Raw genomic sequence first — 14,002 nt, forward strand, 5'->3', positions numbered from 1 at the left:
ATTTTCGAAAAGCTTCGTTTCTCCTCTCACTACTGATCCGTTTTTGAGCACCGGTGACACTGAGCATGCGCGGAGGATCTGGCTTTCTATTCGACAAACCCTGTGACTATCTCTGCATGAAACCCATAGGGTGAAACCAGAGCCATAGGCTCTGGGTGAAACCATGGTCCGATCCCAATCATTGGTTCTCTTGATATAGGGTTGTACGGTGATTTCTCTAATTGGTCAAATACGAATTCTCGTGTTCAGCGTGACCCAATCCAAATGTTGTGTTTCATTTGCTTCCTGTTTTAAACTGTCAAGCAGTACTAGCCGGTATCCAGTGCACGTTGTATGTGTAAATCACTTTTGTTAAACCATCTGTTTGTCAGTTTTTATAAATATGATGGAAAACAGTGATCAAAATCTTGCTATGGTCACCTGCACGGCACCAGTGAACATTGCGGTCGTCAAATACTGTAAGTGTGCATGTCTTTCAAACGTAATGGATTCATTTGTGATTATTATAAGATGTTCTAAAGTTTCTTTCTATCCTGACTATGTTCTTCTTATTTTCATATTTGTTATACACAGTGGCTGCAAAGAGCTCACAATAATAATTCAAAGCAGTTTCACAATAATATAACAGAAGATAACAAAATTAATTATGCAAACATCAAATATAAGACAAGTTCCAGTTTTTGCTGTAAAGCTAAAGCAAGATAACAGGGTCGTTATTCAGCTCAATTCAGTTTAAGTTTAGTTCTCATCCGATAGTGTCAATGCAGTCTAATTAGTAATATTGCTGGATATTAAGACCACAGACAGGGTTTAGATTAAGCCAGGATTAGGCTTTAGTTCAATCAGGTAATTTAAGTATCTTTAATAAATGTTCTTTTGAAAAATACATTACTGGTGTGGTGTGCATCTTGAGACAAAACATTGGCACTGACATATTTGAAGAAATGGCAGTGCAAGTTGCTTTAATTTAAAACCGCTTAAACATGCATTTTAGTCTGGGACTAGTTTTAAGCCTTGTCTGTGAAACCGGGGGTAAGTGTCCCTAAGCCAAAGGCGACAGTGGTGAGGAAACCATAAATCTCCAAAGCTCCAGCTAATTAGAAGGCATTGAGCAAAAATTAAGAAAAAAAAATTTAGTGAAGAGAATAAATGATACATAATACTATGCAGTGACAGCCGCACATTTGTAAGTGTAAATTAAGTGACCAAATACTTAATTTTTGGGGAAACTGTATACATCTTCTGTAAATATTTATAATATTGGACATGTTCTACTCAGAGTTTTGTTGAGTTACTACTTATTGCCATTGAATCAGGGGGGAAACGCAATGAAGATCTCATTCTGCCAATCAATTCATCCCTCAGCGTGACACTGCATCAGGAACAGGTAGGTGACTGATAGTCCCCATAATATTATTAGCCCTGTCAGCATTGGTCGCTTTACCACAATGCATTTTAAGAGCTCCAGATTTTTAGCTGTAACAGCAAGGTTGCCAATCATATACTATAATTCTTTCTCAGCTCAAAACTACTACAACAATTGCATGCAGCAGAAGTTTCCAGCAAGACCGCATCTGGCTGAATGGCAAGGAGGAGGATATCAGCTGCCCCAGGTTGCAGTCATGTCTGCAGGAAAGTACGTCCCTGACTTTCAGAACATTAACATTACTAAGCACTGTATGACAGGAGCTGTCATTGTGATATTAAACTCATTTTAATTCGCCAGTTCGAAGGTTAGCTCGCAAGAGACGGAATACTGGTGATCCAACTTCTGATATCAGCGTAGTGTCCCGTAAGGTCCATATCTGCTCTGTGAATAATTTCCCCACTGCTGCTGGCTTGGCATCCTCTGCAGCAGGCTATGCCTGTTTGGGTAAGTAAAAAAAGAAACGACATAAAATGAGATTCTGTGCTCCTGATGATGATGTGAAAACTCGGGTTGTTTTAGTGTACACACTGTCACAGTTGTTCAATGTGGAGGGTGAGCTGTCTACAGTGGCACGACAGGGCTCTGGCAGTGCATGCAGGAGTTTGTACGGTGGCTTTGTCCAGTGGAAGATGGGGGAACGGTCAGATGGGGAAGACAGTATCGCTGAACAAGTGGAATCTGAGTCGTACTGGCCGGAGCTCAGAGTATTGATCCTAGTGGTGAGTGTGTGGATTTTACCCTTAGAATGGCAGCAGCATACATATAATGTGGATAAAATGTTTTATTTTTTTTATTTTTTATTATTAATTGTATCTACCAGGATGCATATCAATTGGGGTTAAAAGTAAAAAAAAAATGTTTGAACTTTTTAAATTTTTTCCCCTGACTGAGCAACTTTGACTGTTAAAGTTTAAACCTTTGTATTTGTGCAATTATTTTTTTTCTTTTACTTTATTTTTATATAACTTTTCAGAACAAAGACAAACAGTAACAAACAAGTCAACACAGCTTCATGGGTATTTGCATGGAAATTATTTCAAAATGTAACATAAAGAAAAAAAAAAAAAAAACCTCTTTCCATAATCAGCTATTACAAGAGATCCTTGAGTAAACATAAGTCAACAGGTTATCATGTAAACATATATACTTATACACGCTTATAGACACATACATTCGTAGAAATGCATACAAACACAAATACTCTCATGTCCATAGCCGTACTTTCATGCAGCTTGAAGTAATATTCTCTCATGGTGGTTACATCTTTGATAGGAATATTTATATGCATACATTTATCTCCCTTCTCTCTGTTTTGATATGTCTCTGAAAGTCTCTTCTTGTAGTCTTAACTTGAATGTCAGTCTTTCCATTTTATACATTTCTGTGACAATTTGTTCCCATTGAGTTTGCATTTGTGCAATTCATAGTTAAGCAGGCAGTTGTGCTGTCTGGGACAAATAAAAAAATCATTAGCATTTACACTATAAATGTGATGGAATCCCATGCATTTCTAAGTGTATTTACACTTGCTCAACTCACTTGTTTTTACTGGTCAAGACACAAGACATAAATGCTCTGCAAGATACATTCGAGAGGACTCACACCAAACTCCGAATGTAGTGAAAAGCTCACCGGTGACCGGTTAAAGCATTTTAAAACACACACTTTCCCTCAACAGATGTAAACAATTTACTCTGAGATCTTGGAAATTGTCTATTTGTCAGCTACTCATTTCTGTATCTGATATGAATATGTTTTCTCTCAGGTGAGTGCTGAGCAGAAGTCTGTTGGGAGCACGTCTGGAATGCACACTAGTGTGGAAACAAGTCAACTTCTGAAGGTAAAAAATGATTCATCATTTCTGTGTGTCCTTACTGGGGGGTGTATTTTAGCAATATAACACAAGCAAGAGTGTTGTTGTTCTGAATATCTGCACAGGTAATCAGCCGTCCTGATTTTCTGACGGCAAGTTAATGTTGATTAACTTACCTTTTAGACACAAGTTGCCAGTTACATTGTGTATTTTTACTCCGTCAATGAACAATTCCAAACAAACTCCAAAAATAACATTTTGTTACTGGATGAATCAGTGGGTCTGTCCCAATACCCTCACGTATTTCGTAAAACTGCTTGTGCTGTCTGTTACATACACTGTCACATTTAAACACATTTATTTTTAAAGTGCAAAGCATTGAAAAGCAAAATATGTTTTATTTTATTTATTTATATAGCGCCTTTCAAGAACCCAAGAACCTAGTTTGTAGAAAAATACTACAGTAGGTCTATTTCACAAAATGGCGACCGATACCAGAAGTAGGGAAGCGATACTTCCGGTCGCACCGCCGCCCGCTACGATCGCCATTCATTCTCAAAATAGACTGTGAACAGCTTGTTTTCTCTCTCAGTCATTAATATATCTGACAAAAGTAAGAATAGCAGATGTTGTCCGTTTTGTTGATAGTTTTCAGGAAGCTGTGAAAAGATCGAAATTGGACAAAGGTTACAAATTCTTGACGTTTGCTTACATTAAAAAAAAAGTTCCATTCATTTAAATGGCATGACACTTGATGACTAAGCTCACACTTACTATAGCTAAACAAAATAAATAAATACATTGAAACTATGTCTGACTGTAGGCTATGAGTGAAATCTAGTGGCTTTTGTTCAAATTTCATGTTAAGTGTTAGTTTTTCCAGGAGATTCCAGCAATCTTCCACTAAATTATGGCTCATTTTTCATGTTATCACCATGAAGGAAACTAAGAATTGTACATCTTTACAGTGAATTTGACCTAACTTTGCTAGTAGGTCTAATAATGAAATTAAGGCAAATAATTAAAAAATGGTTAGACTAAAAACATGAATGAAGTGAGTGATATAACCGGTACATGTTTTAAAAAAAATCATGATGTTACAAAATCACATTTTACTGTCTGGGGTCCCCTTATGAAAAGAAAATATATTTCCCTATATGTGAATGATCAATATATTAAATTTGAAAATATAGCTACATAATAATATATGGTGTTAATATTACAATATATATTGAATAACACATAAGGAATTTTCATATAGCTATTTAAAAATGTGAGACAATATATTTACTAATATATAATGTATGTAATTTTGTATTCAGTAATACACTTCATATATATTAACAGGGATTAAAGTTCTCCATCGCTACGAGAGAGTATATGACGGATTTCTGTCAATATCAGGGTTCCCCTCTGTCCTTATGTCTTAAATTTACTTTTCATAATTTTAATGCTTAATATGCTTACATTTCTCAAATAGTGTAATAAATGTCTTCATTTTAGTTTGAATGGGTCTTAAATTAAGGAAGGACGAGGTGCTCACCCTGCTTAGGGGGATGTGATCAAAGCTCTGCACTCTAAGCGTTCTGTCATCACTCCCCTCCTAATCCACTCCGGGTTTTCTAGTCCCACTCACGGGAAAAACTGCTCCGTGTTCACTCAATTTTAAAAGTTATTCTAATATGTTTATTTTTTATATCATGAACATCTGAATTTATAACACTATATGTAACGGTTAGGAAAATATTCTACGCGTTTAATAAATGTTCCAGCTGCCCTTGCTTGCACAAGTAAACAACAGGCCTGGCAAAGCGCACCCAGGTAAAAAGAAAAAAGGGAAAGAAAGTTACAGAAAACAACTTCTACAAACAATTTTAATTTGCCAACAGTTAATAATAATAAATAAAGTGCATAACGTGCAAATCAGATACCAATCAAGTGCAATATAAACATGTTTTGTCAGGGCATCACTCCCGAACCGGCATCAACACACTATTTCAACATCTGCTTCCTCCTTCACACACGTCTTTTTGCCGTCTGTGTCTGGCGTGATTTAACTTCACCCTAAGTCATTTTGTGTTTTTTCTTGTTTTCCAAAGACATTGAAATATGACTTAGGCAATTATGCTATGAGGCTAACGATATATAAGCGAGCAATTCTTTACAAAGACAACTATACATTTGTTTTTAGAAGTTGGTCATTTATAACATTGATAGTCTTGAAAGTTTGTTATGGGGAGGTGTACAACATTCGCATATAAATGTTAAACAACAAAACAACCCAGAAAATGGCTCCAATCTATTAGTTTCAGTCATACTTTCGATATGTTTACAAGACTGCAACTCTGCGGATAAAAAACAAAACACACAAATAAACCACACTCGGGTTTGATTTGGGTTGTGCTAGCCTATGTAGCTGTCTGTGTTTTACATAAACTAAAAGAACGTTTTTATATATTTTTTTTCTGGCTAGTTTACTTTAGTTTTTTTTAATATAATACACAACTTTCACCCAAACTGAATAATTAAAAACAAGTTTTTACCGGGTAGCCTAAATCTTCTATAAATATTTTTGAGTCTTTATTTTCTTTTATTTGCCTACTCAAGTTCTTGTTAAAACTCACTAGACATGCTTATTCTGTGCATTTTGGGCACTTTTTGTGTGAAATCATATTTATTTTTGTCCATCAAAAGTGTGCTTTCACTTTAATTGACCGTGAGCAGTAGCCTGGCAAGCCAGACCTACATCAAGATGTTAGGTCTGGGAACTCACAATGGCATGCCTCAATCCGAGGGGCGGGATAAACGGTTGTCTTTCAAAATCCCTCTCCACGCAATAGGACAGCGCTACAACTAACCAGAGCAACGAACGGCTTAAGCTGAGTGAGTCCCATGCATTTTTTTCCACCAGTGAACCAGCTAGTTGATATATTAAACTTTTGCCGTATCCGGTCGTCAAAACTCCGAACACATCTTTCTTTTTTAGGAATGACTTAAGTGACGTTCTCTTAACTCGCAGTACTCCAGAGTCGCTTCGAAAGACTGCTGTTCGCCAGCAGCATCTTCTTTGTTTTCAAGCAGAGGGAAATCACGCGGAACCGTCAACTCTGCCGTCATTATGTTAAGCCCGCCCACCAACTCTATACACGATCTGATTGGCCTGACCAGAGTTTGGTTTTTCCAGCTCGAATGCCAACGGAGAGTTGCTAGACCACACTTTGCTGCAAAATAATTTTTGCTGCCGCTAGGGTGCGTCTAGATTTCTAGGCTACGTGAGCAGTGCAGCAAAAACAGATTTGACGCCGAAACCCGCGCTTCACTGCTGCTCACTCGCCGCTCCTGCTCGACGCTCACGCGCTGCTCCTGCTCCCGGTGTGAATGCACTCATTGATCAACATGCACGCCGAAAAAAATACGCGCCGCTCACGCATGCGGTGTGAAACGGCCATTAGATACACGCCATCGTGTACACATAAATCTCAAACCCATCGTCTTCTTCCTCGTCTAATTTCTGTCGCTCTACATACGTCATCTGATATAATTGAAACGATTGGCTATGAGCTACGTACAGGCGCATTTGATAGACATTCTTAGCACCCAATAAATGGCTCTGGGCATTCGTAAACCACGCCTCAAATACGAGAAAATGAACGTGGTTCCCAGACCCAAGTCTCAATGAGACTTGGGTCTGACGTTAGTCAAGCTACCTAAATACGTGTTTCACATTCTTTTTGTGACAAGAAAATATCCCTACAACTTCTGGAAGTGAACAGCAGTGTTTTACTGTCGCATAAGAAGTGTTAATAACATCAGTGTAAAGCACGGGGTTCAGGGGTTCATCCTACATTAGGGTTATTTAACAACAGAAACTGAATAATCAAATGCAAAAATAAAATACTGCTTAGTTTTCACTGTATGAATTAAATATATACAGATTCTTATTAAAGCTACAAAAGTTATTCAGCCAAGAGCAGCGAGTGATTCTCTCTGTCTTTTGTTCATGACCCCAGTTTTTGCAAGCCGTTGCGATATGCATATTGCGATATATACATTTGCGATATTTCGATAATTTCAATATATTGTGCAGCCCTAATGTCCGCCCTCAACCACTGAATCAGCCAATAGTGAGCCTACAAGGGTGAGGTCACTGCAGCATGACACCAATCATTTAATCTAATTATAATAAAATCATTTTATTATGGCACGGAATCTTTAATATTTACATTTATTTAAAAAAGTTCTTTGCATTGTGCAAAATTATCACAAATTAGTATTTATGCTGTGGAATCCTTTTCTATTGATGTGTGTCTCCTCATTTACAGTTTGAGCAATTATGCAAACATGAGTTCCATCAATGGATCCAACAACTCAGGAAAGCCCGAAATTCTCATAAAAGTGGCTTTATTCTGCTGCGAGATTTGAAGATCAATTGGAAAGTCAATAAACTGCCATACAGTAGTGGCCAAAAGTGAGGCAAAGGAAAATTGACAGATTCACCCTTTATTCAAATAGTATTAAAAATATGTTAAAGGTGCATTGCGCTAGTCTCTGAGTTTTTGCAGAACTATGCCCCCTCTGGCGACAAGCGAAACTGCAACCAGAGGTGTGCATGCTCATGGACCACACGCACACGCACGCTTGCACGAGCTGTTCATAACCAAAGGAGCATCAGCCGCACAAATCTTTTGTTTACAGTCATAATGACTTCAGAGGTAATAAAGTTATAAATCTGCAAGTCATTTTAAATATATGAAAGGAAAGGCATTTGAGTAAATTACACACTTATGTGTGAGGGGAAAACGGGGGTAGTAGAAAACTTCGGTTTTTGTTTCCATCTATCTCCTTGTTGAACTGTTTTATGTGTTTACTGTATCCACTTATGATTGTATTATTTTGGAAACACGTTCATGAACCGTTTTATCAAGAAAAAAGCCAACTGAGGATCCCGTTTGAGCCCTAGAGCAGACCGGAGATCTCTCCATTTGTTGAAAGACTTCCCGATGTTGACTCTCGTCTTATTCCGACGCCTGTCTGACTCCAATTTGGCCCTTTTGGTGGCACTAGACAAAAGTTTTCTTTTCTTTGTCTTACGTGGAGTTTGCGTTGGGGTTTGAAATGAACTACAAGCCGGTCTCTTAGAATCCATCTTCTACTTTTGTCAAAAGTTGACTAAAGTTTTGTCGCTCGATTTGTCTTCGCTGATACGGAGAATGGCGGCGAATACACAAACCTGCCAGACATAGCCAGGTGAGCGTGAACGCGCATGACGTCACGCCCAGTCTCAAATTCCGTCCCGAATCCCTCTATTTACTTTACTGTACAGGATTATAGAGGCAATCGCAGTGATCAGAGAAGGGCTCATTCAGCCCATCAGGCAATTGTTTAAGCATGTATGGGTTAGAAAAACGGGTATTTTTAACATGAAATGTTGCGCAATGCACCTTTAAAGATTTTGTACGCGTATTGTGATGTGCTTAGAGTCAATTGTTTATTTGTGATAACACGAATAAAACATGCCAAATTGTACAGACATCATTTTTAGCCAGGCTGTCAAACAAATGAACAAGAGAGGACAATGAAATATTAATAACTGACTATGTTGCAAACAATGTACGTTTTTTTTTTCTCCTGTGAGCTTTTTCGTTTTTTAAAAAACCTGTAGCTTTAGTTTGCCCTTTTTTCAACAATATTATTGATCTGCCTGCTGAACGATGACATCACTGTTTTCTCCAGAGCGGCTGTATAATGAACTAAATAGATAACTAATAATTTTTTACAATGGAAATGAATCATCATCGAACTTGATGCTGTACAGCCAAAACTGACTTTGTTGCATTTTTTTCCTGTTATCACTGTAAAGCTGCTTTGAAACAATCTGTATTGTAAAAAGCGACTTGACTTGAAATAATTTTGTCAGACAAATATCTTCACTAAATTTATTGTGCAACAACACATTGTGCACAGCGTACTCTCACCGTAAGTCCTTAAAAGAAAAATGTGCAAATAAAGCTATGTAAAATCTTTACTTAAAGGTAGGGTAAGCAATTTCGGAATGCCTAGCAATAGCAAGCTAGCTTTGAAAGCATGAGATCCCATCCTCCCTTCAGAGTGCTTTCCAAAGCCACGCCTCCTTCAAAACACATAAACGCACACAGAAGAGTTTGCAAAGCGTCACAAAACGAGAGACGGCGTTAAATTACCTCATGTCTCAAAGCACATAACTAATTGTAATTTGGACCCACTTGAACACTTGGGCCAGATACAGGGAATAAGTCATGTATGTAGGCAAGTGGTCAAGTGCAAAGCCCGCACGTGTGGGTATTGGGACAATTATTGAATGGATAATTCAGTGACTCACTCAAAAAGACTGGTGTAATGATGTTAACCTGCAGAAAGAATCACTGAAAAATCACCACCAATAATGCACAAATGGTCAGTCTGTCTAGAACAAACAGAAAAGCAGAGTTATGCAAACAAGATCAAATTTAGTACTGTAACCAGCTGCTACAGTATACAACTTAAATTAGTTTGCAATCTATATTTACATCTGTTTTAATTTACAAGTTAAGGTCATTTAGGTTTGTTTTATTTGAATAGGTTAGGTATATAAGTTCACCTACTATACTCTTCCACAGTACCGAGCAGATGTTGTGGTCCCCTGTCGTATGGTGGAGATGATCAGGGTTATTCGCCAACGAGACTTCCCAGCATTTGGTGAGCTGACCATGAAAGACAGTAATCAGTTTCATGCCACCTGCCTGGATAGCTACCCACCAATATTCTACCTGAACAACGTATCCCACCGAATCATCAGCCTTGTGCACCGCTACAACCAGTTCTATGGAGAGACCAGGGTAAGCACATTACAACTCAATATTCAGATATTTAAACTTAACCTTGCCAAACTTGCAAAGATCCAGTGATTATTTCATTCTTGAAAGAGCCCATGATGTCAACCTAGTACCATGTAAACACAACTTTTGATTCCAGGCGGATGATGAAACCAATGTTCCCTTTACTTTTGAAAGTTGAGTTAAATCAGCTAAACAGATCAACGCTCACTAGAAAGTATTTCTGTGTGCAATATGCATCAGAAAGTCAGTGAATGGACTGTGGACATGACATCCGAGGTTGAGTTTACCTAAGGAGTCTTGCAACCTCTAGTAAAGACATCAAATGACCAATATAGGCTTTATATAGGCCTACACGAAGTGAATGCCGGCAATCATTTTAGTCATTAATGAATGCACAAAACGTGCAAACTAATAAAAACATTATGAACTTTATGAAATGATACACAATTGTATTTTAAGTTCGCGCTGAAACTATATTTACCTTTTTTGAAATAATCCATTAAAGGTGAACTATGCAGGTTGTTTACCTCAACCAAACAGCTTCGGAGTCATTGGAATGGTTATATTACTCTTTTCAGGTTGAATGGTGGTCGTTTCGCACCCCCCGATCGCATGTGAGCGGAAAAAACACACTTGCAACTTTGAGCCGGCGGGCCGCCGGCCGCAGCATCAGGAAGTGTCGCGTGATATCAGGTCTCGCGATGTAACGAATTGCTTTACGGCAAAAAAGATCTGATAAAATTCTGATAAAATAAGCACCAAACAGAAATAACCCGGCGCCGTATACATGTGGTGTTCGAGGCGCACATACAATACAGACTGCCGACAGTTAAACAGGGCGCGCGCAGCTCTTAAAGGGGCCACACCTTATTTCAACTCGCTACAGCGGCCGTGAGTGCAGAGCCATCTCTGCGTGAGTGCTATTTACGACAGAACAAGTACTCCACAGCAACTCTAGGGGTCGCCGTTTGACAAATACGGAATTCCTACATATTGCACCTTTAAACCTGCTGAGAAACGAGGAGCGTGAACTAGAATGAGCAGTTTGACACGTGCATGCCCGGGAAACTCATGAATATTAATGTAGGCTCCGCCCACTGCCTCTACAGTTGCACAACTCACTTTTGCCCCACATTTCACGGTGCACTTTGGTGCAAAAGGGAGAGCGCGCGAAACTTGTCACTTGAAAGCGAAAAACAGAGCTTGAGATTCGTCGCAGCAGATTCAAGCAGCTGTAGTTATGCACTTGTGTTTGTGCTAGAAAAATATACAAGACGTTTGTGAGAAAATATTCTACAAGTGTGCAACTCTCATTGGATGAATTCACATACTGATTTGCGGATGAGCAAAATTTCTCTGTGACTTCACATGTTTTTATGCAGGTGTGTAAATGCGTTTTGCACCATATTCCCTGCAGCAACTGTAGCAAAAATGTGAGCGTACGAGTTTCTTAATTTGTGATTTGTAGAATAGGATTTGTGCACCTGCAATGGAGAATTTGAGAAGGTGTAACTGTTGTGTTGTGTTTGTGGAAGAGAAAAAAAAGTTTGCAACTCTTAAAACATTTCTCTCTGTGACTTCAAATTTACTTGTGGCTATTCTCTACAACTACAAATTCCACTGTCACAGGCATTCAGTTGTTTTGCACCAAAAATACCTTCATATGATCTGTCTTTTTTCATGTAACACTAATTTGCCCTGTTTAGTAAATCTGGCCCTATGTCTAATCCACGTCTCTTTCTCTAAATCTCAGCATACTCCTTTGTTTCGATGTAAGTGGATTGATGTATTTGCACCTTTTGTCTTGTTTCAGGTGGCATATACCTTTGATGCTGGTCCTAATGCTGTTATTTACACCTTGCAAGAGCACGTACCAGAGTTTGTACAGGTGGTTCGTCATTTCTTCCCCTCAGAAGCCAATGGGTCAGAGTAAGTTGCTAAAATCCTGCATGCTGTTAATATTGATACTTTGACATTAAAACATACACTGCAGCTCTTCACAAAACAAAGCACATCAAGTTATAACTCAAGGCAGTAACTTTAATTTGCAGCTTTGTCAGAGGTCTTTCTGTATGTTCAGCTGACCTCTCTGAGGAGCTGAAGAAAGACCTTAATATGGAGCCAACTCCAAAGGGCATACACTACATAATCAGCACTAAGGTAAGTGTCTGGAAACTGCATTAACTGTAAGGCACATTCATCTAGTATCTAATAGTTCTTTAAAAAATAAATAAAATACCTTGTTTGTCTCACTATATTTATGTAACCCTTATTGAATTCTGTGTCAGTGCAAAATGGTGTTGCATGCGTGACCTGATTTATCATAATTGCTGCATAACCTGTTTTAAGGCTGGTCCTGGACCATGTGTGGTGGAGGATGATCCAAACCATCATTTGTTGGGTGTTGACGGGCTCCCCAAGAAGAGTGCAGTTTCAGATTAACCTTAAAGATCCTTTTAGATCTAAAAAAAAAAAAGATTTTGCATAAATATATACTTTACTTTGTAAATATGTTTTAATATTAATTGTTGTCTAAAGAGTACATTTACTCTAAATAGTAAACTTTTGTCTTTGTTTCTATTTAGAAGCATCCATAAATACATGTATGTCTATGGTTTCACTTGGATATATGCCATGAAATGGGGGGGGGGGAGGAAATCAACTTTCATTTCATGCTGATGGGTGTGCTTTTCAATCGCAAGGCTGCATATCTCAGCTGCCAAGTCACCACAATTCTTTGCACACATTCGGATCTCGAAAAAGAATCAGCATAAAGGCCTCCTTTATCTGAGCCTATGCACCTAAATTTTTGTCCAAACAAAAAGCATTATTTGTGGGTTATTTTGGCAATATTGAATAAAATTAAAAAATGTATCACACTAGTGTGCTTTATTGTTTAGGAAGTTTGTTTTTTGAAATGCTTTTATCTTGTACAAAATGGTACAAAGTCACACCTGTGGTGTTCCCAGTCAAAAATGTCCAGCCTAGAAAATAGCATAGCTTATAATAAATATTCAATTGAATATTTATAAATTAAATGTTGTCAGTTTTCTTGATAAATAACAGTTTTTTCTGTTTATTTTTTTTTCCACAACATTTTCAAAATTATAACTTTTCTGGGAAGATAAAAAAAAAAAAAAAAAAAAAACTTTTTCAGAAGTAATAGTTTTTGCATTTTATTTGCTTTGCCACATATTTCAAAACCACATAACTGTGACCATAACCGTGACCTTTTCAGGTATACGGTTTAATCAGAATTACATTTTTAGATTATTTTTTCACAACTCGAAAATGTGCAAACTGAATAAAAATAAATAACTACCTCACACTGGAGGTCAACATGTTGAACATGCATGTAGTGCAATAACATTGCAAAATTCTACCTTTTCGGGTATACGGTTTAACCGGAAATACATTTTTTGTTTATTTTTTCACAACTTGAAAATGTGAAAACTGAATAAAAATAATTATGGTGTTTTGTACCATATGTTGCATACCTGTTTTAGTTACAGTTATGCAAAATATTTTCAAAATACATTTCATTAAAGGGTAAACCCTAAACCAACTTTTTTTTAGTTCATGATCGGTAACACTTTACTTGAAGGGGTGTGCATAAGACTGACATGACACCTTCATAACCATGACATGACATATGTCATGAATATGAAGTAGGGTTTATGCATGTTTATGACAACTGTCATTAAGTGTCTTTCGCTCAATGATGACATTTTGAATGCAAATATGACATTGTTTAAGATGTCTTTGTTATGACACCTTGACATAAACCATAACATCATAACCTGTCAGTGTCTTTGTCATGACAACTTGACATTAAATTAAGTTAAACTGGCATGTGGTTGGTTTTGACATTGGTTGTCATGAGGCCATTATAACTGTGTCATGAAT

The 14,002-nt window shown here is 37.7% G+C and overlaps 1 protein-coding gene across 2 annotated transcripts; it reads left to right on the forward strand.

Annotated features, from left to right (window-relative positions):
* The first annotated feature begins 342 nt into the window (after window positions 1–342).
* Window positions 343–12,637, forward strand: LOC130091188 (diphosphomevalonate decarboxylase-like). Of its 2 annotated transcripts, none has more exons than XR_008807783.1 (10): window positions 343–458; window positions 1,317–1,387; window positions 1,522–1,636; window positions 1,727–1,873; window positions 1,949–2,148; window positions 3,195–3,269; window positions 9,878–10,096; window positions 11,910–12,019; window positions 12,132–12,256; window positions 12,446–12,630. XR_008807783.1 is itself a non-coding variant. In XM_056258931.1 (10 exons), exons 1-10 carry the CDS (start codon window positions 383–385, stop codon window positions 12,536–12,538), a joined length of 1,221 nt encoding a protein of 406 aa, XP_056114906.1. In that variant the 5' UTR covers window positions 343–382; the 3' UTR covers window positions 12,539–12,637. The 2 variants fall into 2 exon arrangements, 1 of the variants encoding a protein (XP_056114906.1); XM_056258931.1 differs by having other exon boundaries at window positions 11,910–12,025; window positions 12,148–12,256; window positions 12,446–12,637.
* The last annotated feature ends 1,365 nt before the right edge of the window (window positions 12,638–14,002 follow it).

This window comes from Rhinichthys klamathensis, unplaced genomic scaffold (assembly GCF_029890125.1).
Source record: "Rhinichthys klamathensis goyatoka isolate OS25496 unplaced genomic scaffold, OSU_Roscu_1.1 h1tg000161l_1, whole genome shotgun sequence".
NCBI lineage: Eukaryota > Metazoa > Chordata > Actinopteri > Cypriniformes > Leuciscidae > Rhinichthys > Rhinichthys klamathensis.

What these genes read in the sequence shown, in the direction of transcription:
- LOC130091188 (XM_056258931.1), top strand. Translation starts at nt 383, where the DNA reads ATGATGGAAAACAGTGATCAAAATCTTGCTATGGTCACCTGCACGGCA. An exon ending in CATTGCGGTCGTCAAATACT is followed by an intron (nt 459 to 1,316) that starts GTAAGTGTGCAT and finishes CCATTGAATCAG; the next exon opens with GGGGGAAACGCAATGAAGAT. An exon ending in AAACAAGTCAACTTCTGAAG is followed by an intron (nt 3,270 to 9,877) that starts GTAAAAAATGAT and finishes ACTCTTCCACAG; the next exon opens with TACCGAGCAGATGTTGTGGT.